Raw genomic sequence first — 19,324 nt, forward strand, 5'->3', positions numbered from 1 at the left:
TGAGGAAGATGACTTGTGAAGTCTAAAGTAGGTTTCTTCTTTTAAGCATCAATGCGTTCAGCAATATTATTCTGTTGCGCGGTGATCGCACTATCCCTCTCCGGTTGTACTGACCGTGCAGTCATCGAGCAAGCCTCCTTACAAGACCAATCGTTTCTCGCACCGACTCGCAAGCCCATTGATGCCTCCATAAGTGAGCTCAATAGCAACTCGTCTTCATCCGGTGATGCTGCTGTGTGTGGTCGGGGTCCGAGCGGGGTGTACTACTTCGAGTATGAAGGCGTCATTGGTAGCGTGACTGTGAAGTCAAAGTCATTCTCGGTTAGTATACCTTCGGGTGATGTTCTCAGTGATATCGGCTACTACATGTACGACTGCACTGTATTCGTACCCGACTATAGTAATTACCAAGTAGTTGCTGCAGCGAACAGGCGCGGTACAACTACTGCTGAGTTGAATAAGGATCTCTCGATTACATACTCAGTGCGGGATGATACTTTCTCAGTGATCTACCCACCGACTACTTCTCTCAAGCTCACTAAGGGTCAGTGATAATTGAGGAAGCCATCTTCGATGAGGAAAGGTTTACTTACCATCTCGATCATGAATATTGTCTTGTGTATAATGCTCCAGTCTCTACAATTGCTATCACTTCTAGTCTTCCTGATCTTTCTACTATCTGTGGGCCAGGGTGCTACCGTAAGAGCGCGCTCTCCCACCGTAGCCTTCTAATCTGTCGACTGAATTTCGGTCGTATTGTGATTACATAGTCGAAACGATCGTTATATATAAGGGAGCTCGTGTGGTGTTCATCAGTTTTAGCGGATTACGTGGGTGTGAGTCGTACTGTGTGGTCCCATTAACTGTGACTCTGCACTTGTTAGAGAATAGTCCATTCTGGTGTCATTGTGAGATTAAGATATATATCAGAGTAGATATAGTTGGGTGACTAGCAGCAGTTGTGACAATTCAGTTTCGCTTTAGCAGACATCAGAGTGACATTGGTGTTGGTGACCATAATACTGTGGAATACTTGATTTGAGGCTAATCATATATGCCTCGATTCCCGAATGTGCCACTCATCGATCCATGTTATCATGTATTGGATTGTGTACTACTATCTTCTTTCCATTTCTAGCCGGATATCCAGGCGATACTAGCAGTCTCTCGGGAGGTTGGTTTTTCGACCTCGGTGTAATCGTACGGTCCGGTCATATGTCATTGGTGTCTTACTATGTTAAGGACTTCTAGGTGTGTATTTGAGCGATGTGCTCTGCCGTCCTGATCAATTTCAGCCCCCTTATCTCGAGCAAAATGGCGTGTTTAGTTTGAGTGAGTTGATGCATCCGGAGGCTGAGCAATGTCCCTACTAATCGAGATCAATTAACTGGTCAGCTGATCTGTGGGTAGAGATCTGAAGCTCACACGATTGAGAACTGTCTCCGACGGCTCTGCTGAGAAATGAAGTAAAGCTGCTCATGGACAAAGATGATTCAGATCAGTACACACTCCATAGGATAATGAACACTGTGAACCGCGCGAACAGTTGCATCTTTAACGTTTCTCAGTGAAGCTTCCGTACAACTCCGAGCTACGTCCCCAGTGATGATACTGTAACTGACCTCTGAGTTCCCACGCCAGCTAAGACATTGGTATAAAGCCGATGAGCAAAAGCGAGAGATTCTTGCTCTTGATTTTTATCCGAATTGGATGTCCTACTTTCAGTCCAAAAGGCCTGCTCGCTGCCTACTGAATTAGATCACGAGCTCTTTCAGCACCCTAGCTAGGCTTACGGTCGAACTTGAATATCATTATCGGATTATTATCGGACTTTCCTATATACTTGAACCCCAGGTGTAGCGTCTTCTCGAGGTGTGGCAGGTGTACATAGCGTATGCGTGTATTCCTGTTACAAGCTTACCATCATTCGACCCGAGCCGCTGGGTATGAGCCGGAAATTGAGATTGTGTCGAGAAAGACCTGCCTATGATAGGCAGCCTATCCGAGCTAAATCGAACCTCTGCTGTTATATTTGTCTCTGTGTTCAGATAGCTGGCGCGCAACACAAAGCTTGTCTTCTCTCAGTTCAGCTATACAGCGCTAACCCTACTAAGACAAGGAGTCTTGTCCAGTCTATTCTATAATCATGAAGTTCATCGCCGTCGTTGCCAGTGCCGTCGTTGCTGTTTCCCTCACCGGATGCAGTGATGATGATAGCACCACTACTTCTGCCCCTGCTACTACAGTGGCTCCTACCACCGGTTTCCTCCAGTCTACTACTAGTGCCCCAACTGGTTCTGTCACCTGTCAGGCGCCCAGTGGCAAGTATTGCGGTAGCTACATGGGTGAGCCCGCTGAAGTCACCATCGACAACGACAACTTCTCGATGAACCTCGCTGGTCAGATGTCCTGTGACGACGTCCCCTTCACTATGTCCTCTGACTGCTCCGAGCTTGTCCTCGACTCGACTAATCCCTCATACGAGGCTATGGCCAAGTCTGCTGAGATGCCAGCCCCATTGTTAGCTCAGATGATGTTGTGCGATTACAACTCTACTTCTGACGTCTTTACTCTTGACGTTACTCAGATTTGTGGTCACAGCCTGGACATGACTCCTGCTCAGTGCTCCAACTAAAAGGTCAATCGGCTGTGGTCGATCCTTCTGCATCAGCAGTTGTTCTTCTGTTCTTCGTTCCTTCTGTTATCATTCCCAGTTAGCGTGTTCATCGCGCTTTGCAGTCACACCATTGTATATTCTATATTGACAGTTAATTTATTAACTTGCCGAGTGCAGTGCGAAGGGAGTGGTGTTTGTGGATGTACTGATTATCAGCTAGCTCTAAGGAAAGTAGGTTGTCACCTGTGCACAGTTGTGCCACAGGATGCTTTTGATCGCCGAGGTGTGATAGTGAGGTTGGTAAGGAGTAATCAGCTACATGTCACTGGCAATAAATCTCGATTTAACGTGATTAGAGTCTCTAATCACGCTAGATCGATTCACCAAAATATTCTCTCAATATAAACAAGAGTTAGACACAACATCTCAACAGTTCTGCAGTGTCAACAGTGTAGGTGCGTTGATCCAATTCGTCTTAATCGCTATAACGAGCGATGCGCAGTATGTGTCTCTGTCTAAGAAATCGTTCAGCTAAGCTTATGATGAAGATAGTCTACGTCGGCTGAGCAATCCCTTAGCTGAGCTTATGATGAAGATAGTCTACGTCGGCTAAGTAATCCCTTAGCTAAGCTTATGATGGAGATAGTCTACGTCGGCTAAGTAATCCCTTAGCTAAGCTTATGATGGAGATAGTCTACGTCGGCTAAGTAATCCCTTAGCTAAGCTTATGATGGAGATAGTCTACGTCGGCTAAGAAATCCCTTAGCTGAGCTCATGATGAAGATAGTCTACGTCGGCTAAGTACAATCTGGCCTTGTAAGGCATTCTCCTGCAATTATATTCAGTGTAGTTTTATCTCACTGGGTAAATCACTAAAGCGCTGCTGCATGACACGATCCGTAGACAGACGCTGTGCTCGTCACAGGTTTCGAGTGGCCGTGAGTTACGGTCCGTAACCACACAAGAGACAAGTACATCACAAAGCTTGTCCCGGGCTAAGCTACCTCCCTAGCAGAAAAAAGTCTACTTTTCTCCCTAGTTTCTATCTCACGCGACATGAAGTTCATCACTGTCATTGCTAGTGCGGTCATTGCCGTCTCCCTCACCGGATGCAGCGATGATGATGGCACCACTACTGCCGCTCCTGCTGCGACTACCATCGCCCCTCAGGCGACCACCAAGTTCATGGAGCCCAACACCCCGTCTGAGAGTGCTACCACTACCTCCTCTAACAATGATCAACAGACCACCAAGTCGCCTTCCCAGACGACTACTGGTAGCTCTGGTTCCAACTGCAAGAAGCCGGAGGGTGAGTACTGTGGCTCTGCTATGGGCATGCCTGCTAGTGTCGAGCTCCACGATGACTCGTTCGATCTCGACGTTGCTGGTATGATCAACGCCGAAAACATCGGTTACACTATGGAGTCTGACTGCACTACTGTCGAGCCCGACTGGAACAATTCTGATCTCATCAAGCTAGCCGAATCTTTGGGCATGAACACGCAGCAGTTGTCGGAGTTTATGAAGTGCAGCTATAACGCTAACACCAACGTCTTCCAGGTTGATATGGCTGGTGTGCTCAATCTCAGCTTGTCCCCTGATCAGTGCAAGAACTAAGTAGCAGTCTGATAACTCTTCCATTTTCGTTTTTCTCGCTGCCTGTTGTGCAGTGTCGTTTCTCGAGCTGACGGTAAGCCAGAACGTTCTCTTGATGAACTGATATTCTGCTTGCCCTTTTCCTACGAGTATCTTGCACCGTTGAGTTTTGTTCTAGTTTTACATCCTCACTATTATAGTCTCAATGGGGTGTGGATGTGATACTATACACAACACACTAACACACATTGATATGAAACTAATACACTAATAACGCATCGATCGAATGTGTTAATGTACTGCAACACTCAATAGCGATGATCCGATGGTGGCGGTGTTGGTGACTTGTTCTGCGTTCGATATGAGAATGATAATAATAATGCATACTGAATTGAGAAGCAGATCGAAATGTTGAAAAAATTAAGAAAATATGAGGCGTCATTTGTATGACTGCAATGGTATCGAGTACTGTATAATAATGATGATCGCTCCTCCTGGAAAAAGAGCCATGATACCGAGTGAAAGACACTTACCACCAACACTGGTAAGAGCAGTTTTCCCAGATACACCTTAAACCCGCACTTGAGCTTCGAAATCATAACGTTTCACGAGCACCACCGCTTCGCTGGTTTGCTCAATAACTCTTTCGAGTTCGCCCGCGAGGATTTATCTGGCAATTCGCCGCCGTGCGTTGCCATGCTTCCACCTCCCACGCCATCTCCGATTCCAGAGCTAGACTATCCCAACACTCGCCTGTTTCATAACTGACCGAATAGACTCTGACACTTCAGTAACGTCTCAGCTTACTCAAACTCCTGCGAGTCCTGTAGTTTCTCAGCTCTCCAATCACAAGCAGGCCATTCGTCCTCTCCCATCGCATAGAAGTACTCACTAGCCATCGCGTCCTGTAGCGTGGCTCGATCTGCTGGGTCCCATCGCAGTATGCTACGTAGTAGACTGTAACCAGCAGGACAGCTAGACTCATACAACCTGTAAACCACCACCACAAGTCAATTACCCCGCGAATGCTGTCCCAGCTACTCTCGTAATCCCGAATCGGGCTCATCCGCTGAGGGTTCCGGAAGGTCCGCAAAGTACTGGCTTTCAAGCACCCGGCGATAGGCTACGTTCCTGAACAGAACAACATGCCAAAGTCGTCCCCCGTCGACCGCACCTGCAAACTGCCTTGAGCTCTCTATCAGTGGGTCTGCCTATGATAGAGGCTATACGGCGCAGTATCCACCCATCTTGATCGTGAAGATTGTCTACATTACTCCCTGATATACATCAATTTCTGATATTCGATATGAGCCCATCTACCCTCGATATAGTCGATACCACCGTAGTCTTCCGCAAAAAGGCCGCTGGTCCAAGGCCCCGATACGAGCCGTGCTATGACGTCAGCAGCTAGACTCCACAAATCAGCTTCAGCCAAACTATAGTACTTCGACCAGCACAGGACCTCCGGTGCCAAACACACCGGAGTCCCCACATGCTGTGTGTACCTATCCCAGCATATCCCCTCGACGGGACAGTGCCACCAATACCCGCCATAGTCCGATGCCCTGTGGAGTCTCTCAGGCGCTGTGTCCCGCCGTCTCCCGTTGGGGGTCCGGACTTTGCTTTTCTGACGTACGTATGGCCGAGCCAACCCGAAGTCGCATAACTTGACCATAGGCCTATCACGAGAGTCATAGATCCCTACATGTACTTTAGTTCTGCTTACACTCGTAGCCGTTTCACTGAGCTTGCTCTCTCTATCGTTCCAGCAGCTCCTATGGGTAGAAGTATATTGGCACATTTCACATCACGATGGCCCACTCCACAGTCGTGGAGGAACTGTAAGGCGCAGAGGAGCTGAGCTATCCATCGGACCGCGCAGTGGTTGAAGGCACTCAGGAGGGAGGGGCTCCCGCTGATCGAGGAGGACAGACATGCACCCACCTGTGATGTGGTATCCTATCAGTTATCAAAAGCGAGATGCTCGATGAGATGATAAAATAGCACTAGACCGATGAACTCCGCTGCTGCAACCGCATTTCAACGTAATCGAGGCAACACAGTAAGAGGAATTCAGAAAAGTCCCCATTCCTAAGTACTACATCGTCCCATAATCGCCATTGCCACTGGGAGAGGAGGCTGCTGTTGCTGCAGAGTGAGGGGAGTAGCATTCATTGTAGACGTAGTAGGTGTACGACTCCAGAGACTCCCCCATCATCTCCGAGACGAGGCACAATGTACGGTCGCCGGGACCACATCGTACCACCTGACGAAGAACTCATGGAGTGGTATGGCAGTAGAAGACCTTCCCACCTCAAAAGGTGATACAATAAGGTCACACTGAGGCAAGAGGCGGAGAACTCTCAGCTCCCTCAGAGTGGACCAGTCAGGGTCGCTTGTACTCGGCGGAATGACGTGAGAGGTATTTGAGAATATCTTCAGGGCCACTGGCGAGCCATCCGAAGACCGTCTGGCTGCTACCACACAACCATACGATCCCTGAGGACTTCCAATAGGAGTATATAGCAGCTACAGCACCAGTACCTGGCCTAGAGCTCCTTCGTAGTAGAACCCTCGAGGCATGCATGTAGGTTTGCTACTATAGGTGCCGACACAGTCCTCAACCATAAACCTGCCATTCAACTTCTCTCAGAGTAATATGCTTACAATACCTCGATCTAGGAGGGCTGCTCGCCCCAAGGTCACTGGCTCCTCTATAGGAGCGTCGACTTCGATGCTGACCAGGCTTTCTGGGCGAGGAACGGCGTGGGGATGCACGAAGGCCGACCTTGTGGATCGGAGGAGTGACTCTCTCATGCCTGTCTGGACTGTCCGCCTCGAGATCGTCTGAGTCGAAGCAAACGGAAGGCGACGGAGCGCTATGCTGAGACCGTCGATGCTTGGTTGCTGATGCTGCCATTGTGAAATCTTTGAAACTGGTGCCATTGAAGTGATGCCCCCACACTCCTGATGCCAACCACCACAACGTTGATGCCGTACATATTCATAACGTTGTTGAGTGGCTTCGAATAATTCCATTACGTCTTGTATCAACTACTCAACTTCCTAAGCCTCGTAGAATAGACTCTATGTGCCAACGGCAATGTTGACGAAGAACAAGGGACCTACTTCAAAAGTCTTCTTTGAGCGAGCATCTTCAACTTTTCAAGGATGAAACGGCTCGCAACGCAACGGGTGAGCGCCTCCTACGAGATTAAAGGGCGGATAAATACAACTTGCGCTTCGCTCCGCCATTATCGGCGTCACACGAAAGCTTCCTCTAGGGTGAGGTCACTCTAGGAGCTTTAAGCATACTCCTTGAGCAGTTGCCAATTTTACTCTCATCATGACCCTCAGTTTTGACGAAGCCCTTGAAGTCGCCAACAATAGGCCGAACGAGGGATCGTGGCAGTCGCCGCTAGCCATGCCTCGTCAGCGACCCCCGAGCGTCTCCTCTCTGGACGGCATGTGCTTAGAGGTCGTCGAAGATGGTCAACTCAACCTTGATCTGTCTACGCCTTTCATGGCTGATATGTTTCTTAAAACGTCGAGCTTACCCGATGCCATGACTGCCGAAGAACGCAGGAAAGTGGCCGCCGATTTGGCTCCAACGGCCACGTTCCAAATGATCAAACAGATTCCTCGTGAACTCCTCGAGCACGATGGAGAGGAAGGTCAAGCTTTACGACAGCAGTTACTACGCGGAGCGACTGTCGCTATGTTCTGCGCTGGTTACAAGGGTAAGAAATTCATTTACCACAGAGCAGCTGAACTTGGAGTGAAAGTTGTTGTCATCGACGACGAGGACTCGTGGGCCCAGGAGATGGTCGATGAGCAGATCATCGCAAAGTTCATTCCTATCGACTTCGCCGCTGATAATGAAGTCCTTTTCCATCAAGCTTTGGACGCTATCAAATCGTTGAAGGACGACCCCCTCGTGGGCCCCGTCGACGGCGTCTGCACCTTCATCGAGCTCGCCGTGCCCATGGCTGCTAGGCTGGCCGAGGCTTTAGGCCTCCCTGGTCCTTCAGTCGAATACGTTGATATTGCTCGTGATAAGCACAAGACACGCGCAATAATGACCGCTAAGGGACTACCGTCTATCAAGAACTTCCTCATTACCGATCCCAGCCAGCTGGACCAAGCTGCTGAGCATGTCGGGTTCCCTGCTGTACTCAAACCCATTGCCGGAGCCGCCTCTCTTGGTGTTCAGAAGGTTGCGGACATGGACGATCTCAAACGTACCTATGCTGATCTCGTTCACCTCATGGCTGGTCTCAGGGTTAAGGCCGGCGCACTGGAACGAGTTACCAGGGTTCGTACAGATTCGACCATCTCTGACGTGATCGATGGTGACGGTATCAATGCTGAACGCGTCATTGCTCTTGACATGATGCTCGAGGAATTCCTGGACGGCGATGAGGTTGATGTGGACTGTTTGTTCAGCGATGGCGTGTGCAGATTTTGCTATGTCATCGACAATGGTCCGACTGTTGAGCCTTATTTTGCTGAGACCTGGGCGGCTCTACCTTCTCTCCTCCCTGAGGACAAGGTGGAAGGGTTGAAGAAAATGGCTCAGGATGCTGTCACTGCTATTGGATTCAAGAACGGGGTTTTCCATGTTGAAGGGAAGTTCACCAGTCGAGGGCCTCGTTTGATTGAAGTCAATGCCAGAATGGGTGGTGGCCCCACTAGACTCATCCACAAGCACGTCAGCGGCGTCGACCTAGTCGTTGAACAGCTCCTCATGACGGTTGGCATCCCCTCGAGACCGCCAATAGAGCCCACTGGTATGTGCATTGCATATGCTTTTGTTGGAGCTCCCAAATCTGGGGTTGTAGGCAACATCGAGTTTTTGGACAAGTTCCGTGATATACCTGCTGTCGTCCAGTTGAGTGCTCTCGTCCACGATGGAGAAACTCTCGTGGGACCAGAGGAAGGGATGCCTAGCTGGATCGCTGAAGTTGTCGTATCTCTTAGAGACGGGCACAAGGCTAAGGATTTGATTCAGAGCTTGAGCTCGGAAATAGCTGCGGAATGCTTGTCTCATATGTAAGTTTCTACCAAGTTGACGAGCCAAGGTGGCTACCAAATTTTTTTTCATAGTCAGCGGGGTTTGAATTCTTGTAATTTGAATCCTCGCCTATGAAATAGCTATCTCTATCTATCTCGTCTTAAGGACGACCCATCCCTTTCCACTCCGTTTGCTAATCTTGCGTTGATAGTTACCTCCGAGCCCTATCTCATCAATCAAACATTGATCATGCTATTCGTTACCAGGTGGGATTATTCCCGATATTTCCACAGTACACCATTTTGAGGCATGAGATTAAACGTCGCCTTTAGAAAACGGCAGCAGCCAATCCGCTCGAGTTCTGCCGTGGCATATCTGCCCCAGGCGGGATCGGCCTCACCAACAGCGGCAGCAGCCAAACCGCCAGAGTTCTGCCGTGGCATATCTGCCCCAGGCGGGATCGGCCTCACTAACAGCGGCAGCAGCCAAACCACCAGAGTTCTGCCGTGGCATATCTGCCCCAGGCGGGATCGGCCTCACTAACAGCGGCAGCAGCCAAACCGCCAGAGTTCTGCCGTGGCATATCTGCCCCAGGCGGGATCGGCCTCACTAACAGCGGCAGCAGCCAAACCGCCAGAGTTCTGCCGTGGCATATCTGCCCCAGGCGGGATCGGCCTCACTGTAGCCGAATTGATTCCCGCAATTCGTCGAAATTGAAGTTACTTTGATCGTACAGACGGAGTCGATTATTCTATCGCGAGATCCTGTGAAATCGATTGAAACAGGGCGTGTCTTTGGGGATATGGCATAGCCGCCCCACGCGATAGGACTGCAGTATGGTGCAAAAAAGACCCACCTCTTGTAATTTCGTGGCGCGTGACAGTTGATGAATAAAACAGGTACCATTTGGAAGATCTCTTTCTAACGCAGTACGAATGGTTCTGATATACGAAGTGTGCACTGAGTTATCGTCAAACGCAAAATCGGCTACATACAGAAACGCCGCACCTGGAGGTGCTCCTGCTGCACCCTCTCCAGGAAGTCCTGATCAACCTCCATGCTAAGAGACCTTCCGCTGAAGATACTTAACATAGGCCTAGCGGGAAGAGCGGAGCCATCTGATCTGAGACCCATCCAAGCAGCTGACAACAATGCAATGCGGCATCATCAATGGTGACCGAGCTGCTCCTATCCCCTGAGTTGGAACCCTGACTTCTCATAGCTTCTGGTACAGTTGGTGAGGGAAGTGGTGACGGAATAGACCTTGGGTGTTGTTGATGTTATTTGGAACTAACAGATGATGCACTTGTTTCCGGTGTTAACGACGCAACCACATGCTCATGCGTGCTCAGCAGTACTTGGGACCCCTGCCCCCCCATCTTGGCCATCTTGCGCCGGAAGACGTAGCTCGCGCGCGGCCAGTAATCGATTACACAACATTGCATAATTGCCACAGACATTTTCGAGTTGGAACGGTATTGCTGCGATCACTTGGGCGAGAAGCCGTGGTGTAATTGGAGCCTGGCTCTATCGAGAGAGTCATGCGTCCTTCCGACTCTCGCGCGAATCGTGAGCATTCATGTTGAGTTGTGGGCGCCAAATCTGAAATAGAGATACACGATCATCAATGACCTGGGAGCGATGGATGCTACTTTGAATGGTTAGTTACGGTAGAGCTTAGACATTTAATGAAGGTGATCATACTAATCTCTAGTGTTACCTTGGTATCATCGCCATCGTTTGGGTTATAATGAGCTCTCATTCCATTGGGGAGTCCCGAGCGGATCATGAATGCAAGTCACCCCCTACCAGCTGCAGAGCATGGATCCTGGCTCGAATGTGTGGAATAGGAGTAGTCTTATTATCGAGGAACTATGGGCTTCGCTTCTGTGTGGTTCTTCATACGGGAACCTACAGCAATGGAATGATGGCGCCTCCACTCTTTGACTATCCTCTGATGAGTGTATTGTAACGGAGGAGAAAAATCGAATCCGTGTCTACAGCTTTTCCATGTTAATTTGATCTTTTGCCCGATTTTCTTGTATTTTACCAAATTCTTTTGAAAAAAAAACCGCATTCACCACGAGCAATCGCAGCGTGGTTACACGTCCTCTATGTTGCGCCCAATGCAATGAGTACTACGCATGTAAGCGTACAGTTATGACTCGTACTGTACTGAGATGAAACTAGTGTGAATATGTATTGTCGGAGAGAACTGAGAAGGAGCGTCAGAGGCAATCGAGTTCACACAAGACGGGGAGTAATCTCGTGATTCTGAGGTATTCGTGAATTGCGGCTTGCGTTGAGAAAATAGGATCGGATCGGTTACTGGTCTGTGTCTTCGTTCCGAAAATATCTATTTTTCATTAAAATTTTGGGTAATTCATTGAAATCAGTCGGTAAAAAGTTAGGAAGAACATTTTTTTTTAAGAAATGGGGAGAGTGTTGGTAATTCAGGCAAAATATTGACCTGTAAATAATGTAGTTTGGATTCGGACATTCATCACGGAGGTTACTGCTCCGGTTGGGTCCTTGCTTCACTACACTCGATAGGGTACAATCGGTCCCTCATTAGGTGGCCGCTGTCGGCATTCGGAAGCTGATCAATTCGGTCAAAGGGGTTCCGAGTTGATGATGGATTTGTATCGGACACTATCACTGCAGTTGGTAGGTTGATGTTAGTATGAGCACTACCCCACCAAAGGCAGGCCCTGAGACTTGCTGGCTTCTACAATATCCTAGACCACGGCTCACGGAAGAGGTCGCCGAGAGATTCCTCAGATCACCAACCGATCTGAATGATGCCACTATGATCAAACAAATACGGAAAGTGTCCGGAGATAAAGTCGTCTGCGAGACGACAGAAGGGTGAGGTTTATCATCATCATCATCATCGCTGTCGTTGCTACTACCTCGTACCACCATCCATGGTCTTGCAGGCTCGTCTCCTACCCTCTGAAGAAGCTACTGTCGCCACCACTTTACCACAAGGTGAAAGACATCATACCCAAGAACGGCAGCAAGAGTGGTTCATGACGTGGTGACTATCGCGACATTTCTGTCCGTTGCTGGTAGATGGGTTTCAACATTCGCTCTGTGATTCACTATCTGTTTCATGCGTTGTTGTTTTTTGTTCACATGTGTAATAGCTGAGTTTCCATACATTAGAGATAGCTTACCCTCGAGATTCTTATAAAGAGAAACTTCCATTGAAACCATATAGACCTGCCTTGCAAGCTCTCACAGAGACCACATCGAGCAAAGCACTAGGACTTTCTAATTGGTATATGTACTCGTTGGCTACGTAGCGTTACTAGGTGATCGTGAAGGGCAGTTTCAAGTTGTTATCATCATTGACAGCGTAATGGGAGGGACATGCAAGACCACTAGTTTTCTCTCATGCAACTCGAGGCCAACATAGAGATGATCAGTGTGAAGACAGTCAGTGAATGATACATGTTACATGCTCGTCATCTCACAACTGCATCACGAATCCGATGCCTGGCCGGGCATTTCTGATACCGCGACCACTCCCCCGCCACACTTTCTTGGTCCCATGCATCTGTCAAACGGACAGGTATGGAGCTGACGGCTTCGAAAGCCATGCGCCGCATGACACTTTGGGCCTTGGCATCAGCGGGGTAGAGGACAATACCTGTGCTCAATAGCCCGGCCCACGCACTAAAGCCACTATTCGACAGAACCACCAAATCTGCCGCGACCAATGTGAGGAAGGACCGCGCTGTGTCCGCGTCGAGATAGACACTGACTCGCCACCTGCCAGTAAAGTCGCGACCGAGATCAGCGACTTGCTTCCGTAGAGAGACCTCGAAGTCCACTGATTGGCCTAAGTGGTTGCAAAGCTTCTTCTCTCGACTACACTCGTGATCGCCTTCTCGCCAGCTCTCACTAACAACAACGACCTGAGCTGAGCTATCAGGCGCAAGTTGGGTGAGTAGATGCGCAACGGTTTTCGCGAAGAAGTGGTTGCGAGTCATACGGTGTTGCTGACGATCGAGTAGATCCCCGCGTCTTATGTGGACAGCAATGAGAATGTCATCAGTGCCTCCCACGAACAACGTGCTGCCTTTGCCTGCGCTTATAATACGGGATCGTAGCCATTCTCGCACCACCAGCTCTTCACTCGACGACGGAGTTCCCCCAGTGTTCTTGTCGAACCAGGGACAGATCACAACGAGGCCATGACCCGTGCCCAAGAAGGAAGCCACCTGATCCAGCGTGTTGCCAGCGATCCCCTTCTCGCCCTGCACCCTCTTGCCAGCACTTCTGCGTGGACAAGAGCCGTCTTTCGAGGGCGAATACTTCACAGCCTTCTTCAACTCAATGGCGGTATCATCTGTTATGTTGCCGCCCCACAGTCGGGCCAACAGCGGCGCAGCTGTAAGCATATCAGTATGCTCGCCACTGCCGCCTTCAGCCCTCCACAGTGCACCAAGGAAACGACCCCTCCCACGGAGACCCGCTACCATGGTCAGCATCTGCAACTCCAGCTTGTGTCCAAGACCATGAGCGAAGCCCAGATCAACAACATAGGGTCGGCCTACACCCGCTTCGAACGAAGAGAGATCAGACCCTTGTGAGGCAAGGTGAATCGAGGTCGAGTTGTAACACTCCCACGTGGTGGATGCTAGTGACAGTTGATGACCATCTTGCGGTCCCGAAATGAACAGGTCTTCGCGCGACTCGGTATAGTAGAGATAGAGATAGCCTATGACCAGTGAGCCCAAGTAGGCCAACAGATACCAGCGTCGTCTAGAGTACGTGTCTTTGGCAAGGCTCATCGTCGTACCATAGCGATAGCCAAACTAACGAAATCACGCGTAGGTAAGCGAACACTTCGTTGGGTGACTGCTGTCCAGTTCACTCACGCATAGGATGTTAAGTCACATTAGAGATCACCACTCGCACCGAACACTCCGATCTCCGCATTCTATGTGACTTCCCAACACAAGACCATCACCATGATCATCACGAAAAACTCTTCTCTCGCTTTAGTAACTGCTACATGAGCCCAACAAAGAGGCACTCAAACTGTCTGCTTAGAGCCGTAGAGACCACTCCTGCAGTCATCGAGGCCATCACGATCATGTACATAGTGCTTCCGCTTATTGCATGTTCGTTCGAAGTCTCGAACCTGACAAAAACCCTCTACTGTTGGCCTACTCCGCCGCAGCATACCTCCTTCACACACTGACTAATATCCCCCATATGATTCTCTATGCACCGCCGTAGCGGCATCATGGTACACACAGTAACATTACGAGTGACCTTAGGCCTGTTAGCAGCCATCATCTTCAACCAGCGTTAACACAGCTTCTCGAGCTGCGGTAGCAACTAGATGCAACCGGCTTACCACTCCTCGACCATTTCATAACCCAATGCCCCAGCGTGATAAAGGAGAAGCTAGAATCATACTCAGTGATAGAGATACGGATAAGACAAGCCGTGGCTATCATGCAGCCTAATCCAGGAAGAAGAAAGCCTACCAACCTCAGTCGGCCATGCTCAGGTAATATGTGCATAGGTCCCGCTCAACACCTCAGTGTTCTACTTCATTACTAGTGACTTCAGTCACCTACCCAGTCAGAGTAGTCACTCTCAGTTCTATGGCGTCTCCAATGGCTCTCACAGCCGAAAGTTGCATACATTACTACCTATCATATAATTGACGCCAGACTATACGACTCAGCGAGGCGTATACAGCGCTATCGTAATACCGTGAATGCAACGAACGGTTAACTCCCATACAAGCAGTGAAGCTCTCGAGGCCTTCGGAGAGCCTACTATCGTACAGGTGCAGTCACGATGGGAAGCAGGAGTAACCACTCAGTACATGGCCATGATTAGGCAATTTCCAACTCAACTCCCCACGTGATGGAAAGGAACAGTACTCCAAGACTCCTGTTGGCTTGTAATATTAACGACATAGCACCTCCTAAACTAGGCACCAACCAACAGCAGTAGCTGACCTTTCGTCTAGCGACGTGGCGGACGGTCTCCCCTCGGCTGAGCAGGCTTGGCCCAGTCGAGCTTAAGGATAAGGTTATCGTAACTGAGTCACAATTCCTGGTAAATCAAAGTAGCGCAACAGAGGTCCTCTACCCGTGTCCGTTGAGCTTTTCCAAAGCCTTCTCAGCATCCTTCTTGTTGTAGTACGTGACGAAAGCGAAGCCCTTGGAGAGCCCAGTCTCGGGGTTGCGGGCTGGCAAAAGCCTTCTAGTAGTAGGATGAGCATGCGAGCCCCAACTTACCAAGATAGATCCTCTGCACACGGCCAGCGGTAGAGAAGAGCTGCTGAAGGTCACCATCACCAACATCTTCAGAAAGGTTAGAGACACTATAAAACGCATGAAGGCCTCGAATGGTGAAGTGTAGTCCTACCGCAAAGTGTGCTCATCTCTGTCCTTCTGTTGGTCGAATGGTCTAGCACCACCACCAAGACCACGCTGGTTGGGTGGCACATAGCGGCCAGTCGTGTGAGTACGGAGCTACAGTGGTCACTGCTATAGTACGCATCGAATGGTACTACCGGAATCGCCTCCTTCTCAGCTTCGCCGTCGGCCTCTCCTTCACTCTCACCACGGAACTTAGTCCATACGCTAACCTTCTTCTTGTTGAGACCGAGGACCTACGACCGACCATAGGCCAACTTGGTTCCTTCCCCTACTACTACTTGGTCCACACTCGCCGTCCAGAATTTCTCCTGATCGGCACCAGTCTCATCCTCAGCAGCAGCGCTGGCACCAGTAAGCTTGCTGGGCTCCAGATTGATCTCATCTTCGGTACGATTCGCAAAGGTATTATTTTTATTCATCTCCACAGCCTTTCCAAAGGGAGTCCAATGTCTCCGTCTGATAGTATCATCTCTGCCCTCCCTACACCACCCCATCACCACTACTACCTTTCTGACTCAGCCTTGCTGCAAGTCACTCGTACAGTGGTGACCTTGACGACCCTCGTCACCTTATATACAGCACCGTCCCGCTCTTGGTACTCGGTTATGGTCTTGAGACCAGTCTCGGGATCTAAAGGCAAGCGGGATATCCTAGGTCCGTCTTGGTATGATACAAACTAGGTACGGATGCTTACCAATATCCGTCTCGGTGGTGGATGGCACCTCCCGGTTGCTTGGTGATACGGGATCCTCATCAGCCCATCGCCCGGTTGTCATTACTGAAGCCATACCGCCACTGATGATTGATGTGTTGCTACTTCACAGTAGTCAAATGATTATCGCGCTCGCCATTCTAATCGATAGAGCTGAGCGGTTTCATCCATGAACATCAACAATCTTCGCATGTTCCCCCCCCCCCCCGGCGTCGGGTCGTGGGCTAGAGGACGACGCTATACACGTGACGTCCTGGCCAAAGTGGTGGGGTCAGCCTTAACGTAACGGGAGGTACCACACCACATCGTCAGGGAGGGGGGAGATCGGAAAATAAATCTACAACTAAGCCGAGAGTGCGATGTAACCTTACGGCTCGAACGATCTTCGAGGCACTACCCGTAGCGCTGACCATCAGTTCGACACAACGTATTTTTCCTTGATGTAAATGGAGTTGGGTTAGAGAGTGTACGAATGTGGTAGACACTCCCAGGCAAATCCCAGGATCATGCAAGGCGGTGTGGCTCTGATAACACTGCAGAAGGCAGATGTGTTCTAAATTGATTTCTCCGAACAGAACGAGGCCGACAAGCTTGTTGGGGACTGAGACGAACCGGCATCGGTTGTCATCTAGGATATCGCAAAATCCAGTATGAAATTAGCTCTTCCGTATACTCAACAACTGGATCATCATGGACACCCAATGATACATGCTAGTCATGAAGAAGGAGACAGCTCCTACACAGGGGCTGTATTACGGGCCGTAATTTACGGCGTATCACTATTTCGCTGCTATTGTCATTCCTTGGGTACACGCGCGCTGACGGAAACCTTTAAGCTCTTTGCCGGCAAGTCGTGATTCGGTTCGCTGATGCCGCTCGATGAAGCAATCTTTGCTCCAAGAATAGCCGAGCTCGAGCACACTATCATGAGAGATCCGACTACACTGAGCAAACTGATCTCATCAGGATTGGCTAAAGCTTGCCATAGAAATGTGAAGGCGACATTGGCCTGGAACAGAATGGCACAGTTCTGAGGTTTCTCAAGTTGAAGGGATCTATTGTAAAAGAACTGCGAAAGGGTACCGAAAATTCCCGTACCGATCATAAAAATGCTGCAGCTGTAACCAGTGCTAGCAACGGAGGGAAGTGTGAGAGCATCCAAGCCGAGAGCGAGGCTTGCAGCACTCTCAAATGTTCCGCAGACACCAAAGGAGAAGACCAGGCAAACGTAATGGACTGAAGAACCGATGAAGTAAACGATAATAGGAACCATACCAGAGGTGGCCGCTCCTGCAATTGTGACAATGAGGGCACTCAGATCCGTCTGGGATTCTTCAACAGTTATCGAGGAGTCGAAAACGAAACTCGGGCGAACAACAAATACAGACCCGGTGAGGCCGACAAAAAGAGCAACGACTTCAACGAAGGATACCCTCTGTTTGAGAATGAGAGCAGAATACACCGCAGTGAACACGGGATTGGTGAAGAAGATCGCGTTGGCGTTTGCCATCGGCATGCGAGCTACCGCGTAGAGCAGCAATAGGTTTGCTAGAGCGCCCACGAGACCTCTTATAAAGCAAATGAGGCGGCACCCTGGGGGACCGATGGGGTTCACTTGTACAAGTAGGGCGAAGAAGGCGGCGATAATTGTCTGAATCACCGATCGCACCAGTGTGATCTCTGAGCCAGAGAACTCTTCGGAGGCCATGTAGGCACAGAGCTGCATGAGTGAAAAGAAGAACACTCCAATCATGCAGAGGAAACCTCCTAAAATTGGCGAAGCTGACGGTATTATTCCCTTGAGATCGGCTTGAACAGGATCCTCAGGGTCGGTATCGGACAGTGTTGCTGTAGACTCGGCTGTAGACTCCTCCGACGAGATAACATCTAGTTTGGTAACAGACATGGTAGTAACGCAAGGGATGAGCGTCAGCAGGGAGCTAACCTGATATATGAGCGATAAATAGTGAGATGCACAGATGTATAGACCCCTTCGAATATGACAACTCGGATCAGATCTTCAAGAGGGAACACGCAAAGTCACTTACGATTATCATGGTGTACTAAGTCTTCGAGATTCTCGGGTGGTCGCGCTGTGTTACAATCCCAGCTAGTGTCTCCGAGACCCTGAGACACCGAGACTCCGAGACATGCGACTTCGCGAGACACTGTCTCGCGAAGTATGCATCCTTGATGGTGGTCTCCAAGTTGCAAAACCGATAGTACCGCGTTGCAGCATCCGTAGTTTCCCCACACATGCGAGGAAGCCTAGCCTATTACCCATAACGCAAATAGTGGTGTTGATACTGAGACTAGTACACCGACACCTCGCTTGATCTCCCCGAGTTGCTTCCGAATCAACTCCGCGATGATTTTCTCAGAGCGATTTACAGATCTTTAAGGACCTTCACTAAGAGTAGCACGGTGATTCTGTAAGATCGAACATGATAAAGCTGTAAGGTGAGCTCAATCTTAGTGGTACAAACGACTTGAACACATCCCGTGGATGCGTGGCCGGTTAAGTCATCGTGAATGTCCTAGGGAGATCTTCACTTCTGGTCCGTAACACTGCTGGAATGAAAGTAGTGTCCTTCCTCATGCACCTGGCGTACTCAACTCTCCGGTGGGGCGGCTATGCCACAGCTCGATGTGGTTATTCTCAGTTGCTGTGGGATACGCCTCAGAGTTTCTTCTCACCGCATAGGCGTGATGGGACCCACCGGTGTTGGCATATCTGCCCTTGAAATGAATCGGTTTTATTGGTACTATCAAATTTGGTAGGGGGAGCTGATACCCACATTCCATGAGAAATTGAGCCACTTCGGCTATGCCTGCGCCATCATGCATGTGCAATCTTGGACTGGCATAGCGGCCCCACGCCGTGAAATTCAACCCATTGGAGGTGAGATAGATGTCTTTAAGTTATGATAGACCGCAGCTCAGAGTCGGGGAGTCGTACCTCAGATGCC

General features: G+C 49.7%; 9 protein-coding genes across 9 annotated transcripts; 4 read left to right on the forward strand and 5 right to left on the reverse strand.

The window, feature by feature from the left end:
- Positions 1-2,146: 2,146 nt before the first annotated feature.
- Positions 2,147-2,635, forward strand: Pmar_PMAR006390 (hypothetical protein; the record flags this gene model as incomplete). Its single annotated transcript, XM_002786928.1, has 1 exon — positions 2,147-2,635. One exon carries the CDS (start codon positions 2,147-2,149, stop codon positions 2,633-2,635), a length of 489 nt encoding a protein of 162 aa, XP_002786974.1.
- Positions 2,636-3,673: 1,038 nt separating this feature from the next.
- Pmar_PMAR006391 (hypothetical protein) lies at positions 3,674-4,234 on the forward strand (the record flags this gene model as incomplete). Its single annotated transcript, XM_002786929.1, has 1 exon — positions 3,674-4,234. One exon carries the CDS (start codon positions 3,674-3,676, stop codon positions 4,232-4,234), a length of 561 nt encoding a protein of 186 aa, XP_002786975.1.
- Positions 4,235-4,483: 249 nt separating this feature from the next.
- On the reverse strand, positions 4,484-7,146 carry Pmar_PMAR006392 (hypothetical protein). The gene is made up of 11 exons (XM_002786930.1): positions 6,886-7,146; positions 6,758-6,845; positions 6,527-6,712; positions 6,316-6,479; positions 5,940-6,128; positions 5,761-5,892; positions 5,534-5,718; positions 5,388-5,490; positions 5,255-5,344; positions 5,021-5,203; positions 4,484-4,977 (listed from the first exon to the last, which is right to left on the reverse strand). Exons 1-11 carry the CDS (start codon positions 7,131-7,133, stop codon positions 4,848-4,850), a joined length of 1,698 nt encoding a protein of 565 aa, XP_002786976.1. The 5' UTR covers positions 7,134-7,146; the 3' UTR covers positions 4,484-4,847.
- Positions 7,147-7,537: 391 nt separating this feature from the next.
- On the forward strand, positions 7,538-9,414 carry Pmar_PMAR006393 (Phosphoribosylamine--glycine ligase, putative). The gene has a single exon (XM_002786931.1). The coding sequence runs from the start codon at positions 7,560-7,562 to the stop codon at positions 9,267-9,269; it is 1,710 nt and encodes a 569-aa protein (XP_002786977.1). The 5' UTR covers positions 7,538-7,559; the 3' UTR covers positions 9,270-9,414.
- A 3,693-nt stretch (positions 9,415-13,107) lies between these two features.
- Positions 13,108-13,293, reverse strand: Pmar_PMAR006394 (hypothetical protein; the record flags this gene model as incomplete). The annotated part of the gene is made up of 1 exon (XM_002786932.1): positions 13,108-13,293. A coding segment is annotated over one exon (186 nt), but the record flags the coding sequence as incomplete, so codon positions are not given.
- A 136-nt stretch (positions 13,294-13,429) lies between these two features.
- Positions 13,430-13,828, forward strand: Pmar_PMAR006395 (hypothetical protein; the record flags this gene model as incomplete). Its single annotated transcript, XM_002786933.1, has 1 exon — positions 13,430-13,828. The coding sequence occupies one exon, from the start codon at positions 13,430-13,432 to the stop codon at positions 13,826-13,828; it is 399 nt and encodes a 132-aa protein (XP_002786979.1).
- Positions 13,829-14,211: 383 nt separating this feature from the next.
- Pmar_PMAR006396 (conserved hypothetical protein) lies at positions 14,212-14,592 on the reverse strand. The gene is made up of 2 exons (XM_002786934.1): positions 14,427-14,592; positions 14,212-14,382 (listed from the first exon to the last, which is right to left on the reverse strand). Exons 1-2 carry the CDS (start codon positions 14,538-14,540, stop codon positions 14,275-14,277), a joined length of 222 nt encoding a protein of 73 aa, XP_002786980.1. The 5' UTR covers positions 14,541-14,592; the 3' UTR covers positions 14,212-14,274.
- A 545-nt stretch (positions 14,593-15,137) lies between these two features.
- Pmar_PMAR006397 (eukaryotic translation initiation factor 3 p42 subunit, putative) lies at positions 15,138-16,437 on the reverse strand. Its single transcript, XM_002786935.1, has 8 exons — positions 16,338-16,437; positions 16,150-16,273; positions 15,922-16,099; positions 15,778-15,876; positions 15,630-15,736; positions 15,500-15,585; positions 15,351-15,450; positions 15,138-15,300 (listed from the first exon to the last, which is right to left on the reverse strand). The coding sequence occupies exons 1-8, from the start codon at positions 16,429-16,431 to the stop codon at positions 15,225-15,227; spliced, it is 864 nt and encodes a 287-aa protein (XP_002786981.1). The 5' UTR covers positions 16,432-16,437; the 3' UTR covers positions 15,138-15,224.
- Positions 16,438-17,151: 714 nt separating this feature from the next.
- On the reverse strand, positions 17,152-18,261 carry Pmar_PMAR006398 (Transmembrane protein, putative; the record flags this gene model as incomplete). The annotated part of the gene is made up of 1 exon (XM_002786936.1): positions 17,152-18,261. One exon carries the CDS (start codon positions 18,259-18,261, stop codon positions 17,152-17,154), a length of 1,110 nt encoding a protein of 369 aa, XP_002786982.1.
- Between the last annotated feature and the right edge of the window lie 1,063 nt (positions 18,262-19,324).

The sequence above is a fragment of the Perkinsus marinus genome (genome assembly GCF_000006405.1).
Source record: "Perkinsus marinus ATCC 50983 genomic scaffold scf_1104296930488, whole genome shotgun sequence".
Lineage (NCBI taxonomy): Eukaryota > Perkinsozoa > Perkinsida > Perkinsidae > Perkinsus > Perkinsus marinus.

What these genes read in the sequence shown, in the direction of transcription:
- Pmar_PMAR006392 (XM_002786930.1), bottom strand. Translation starts at nt 7,133, where the DNA reads ATGGCAGCATCAGCAACCAAGCATCGACGGTCTCAGCATAGCGCTCCG. An exon ending in AATGGCGATTATGGGACGAT is followed by an intron (nt 6,129 to 6,315) that starts GTAGTACTTAGG and finishes CTCCTCGATCAG; the next exon opens with CGGGAGCCCCTCCCTCCTGA. An exon ending in GAGCTCAAGGCAGTTTGCAG is followed by an intron (nt 5,345 to 5,387) that starts GTGCGGTCGACG and finishes TGTTCTGTTCAG; the next exon opens with GAACGTAGCCTATCGCCGGG.
- Pmar_PMAR006393 (XM_002786931.1), top strand. Translation starts at nt 7,560, where the DNA reads ATGACCCTCAGTTTTGACGAAGCCCTTGAAGTCGCCAACAATAGGCCG.
- Pmar_PMAR006396 (XM_002786934.1), bottom strand. Translation starts at nt 14,540, where the DNA reads ATGATGGCTGCTAACAGGCCTAAGGTCACTCGTAATGTTACTGTGTGT. An exon ending in TTAGTCAGTGTGTGAAGGAG is followed by an intron (nt 14,383 to 14,426) that starts GTATGCTGCGGC and finishes GGTTTTTGTCAG; the next exon opens with GTTCGAGACTTCGAACGAAC.
- Pmar_PMAR006397 (XM_002786935.1), bottom strand. Translation starts at nt 16,431, where the DNA reads ATGGCTTCAGTAATGACAACCGGGCGATGGGCTGATGAGGATCCCGTA. An exon ending in CACCACCGAGACGGATATTG is followed by an intron (nt 16,274 to 16,337) that starts GTAAGCATCCGT and finishes GCTTGCCTTTAG; the next exon opens with ATCCCGAGACTGGTCTCAAG. An exon ending in GAAAAGCTCAACGGACACGG is followed by an intron (nt 15,301 to 15,350) that starts GTAGAGGACCTC and finishes ATTGTGACTCAG; the next exon opens with TTACGATAACCTTATCCTTA.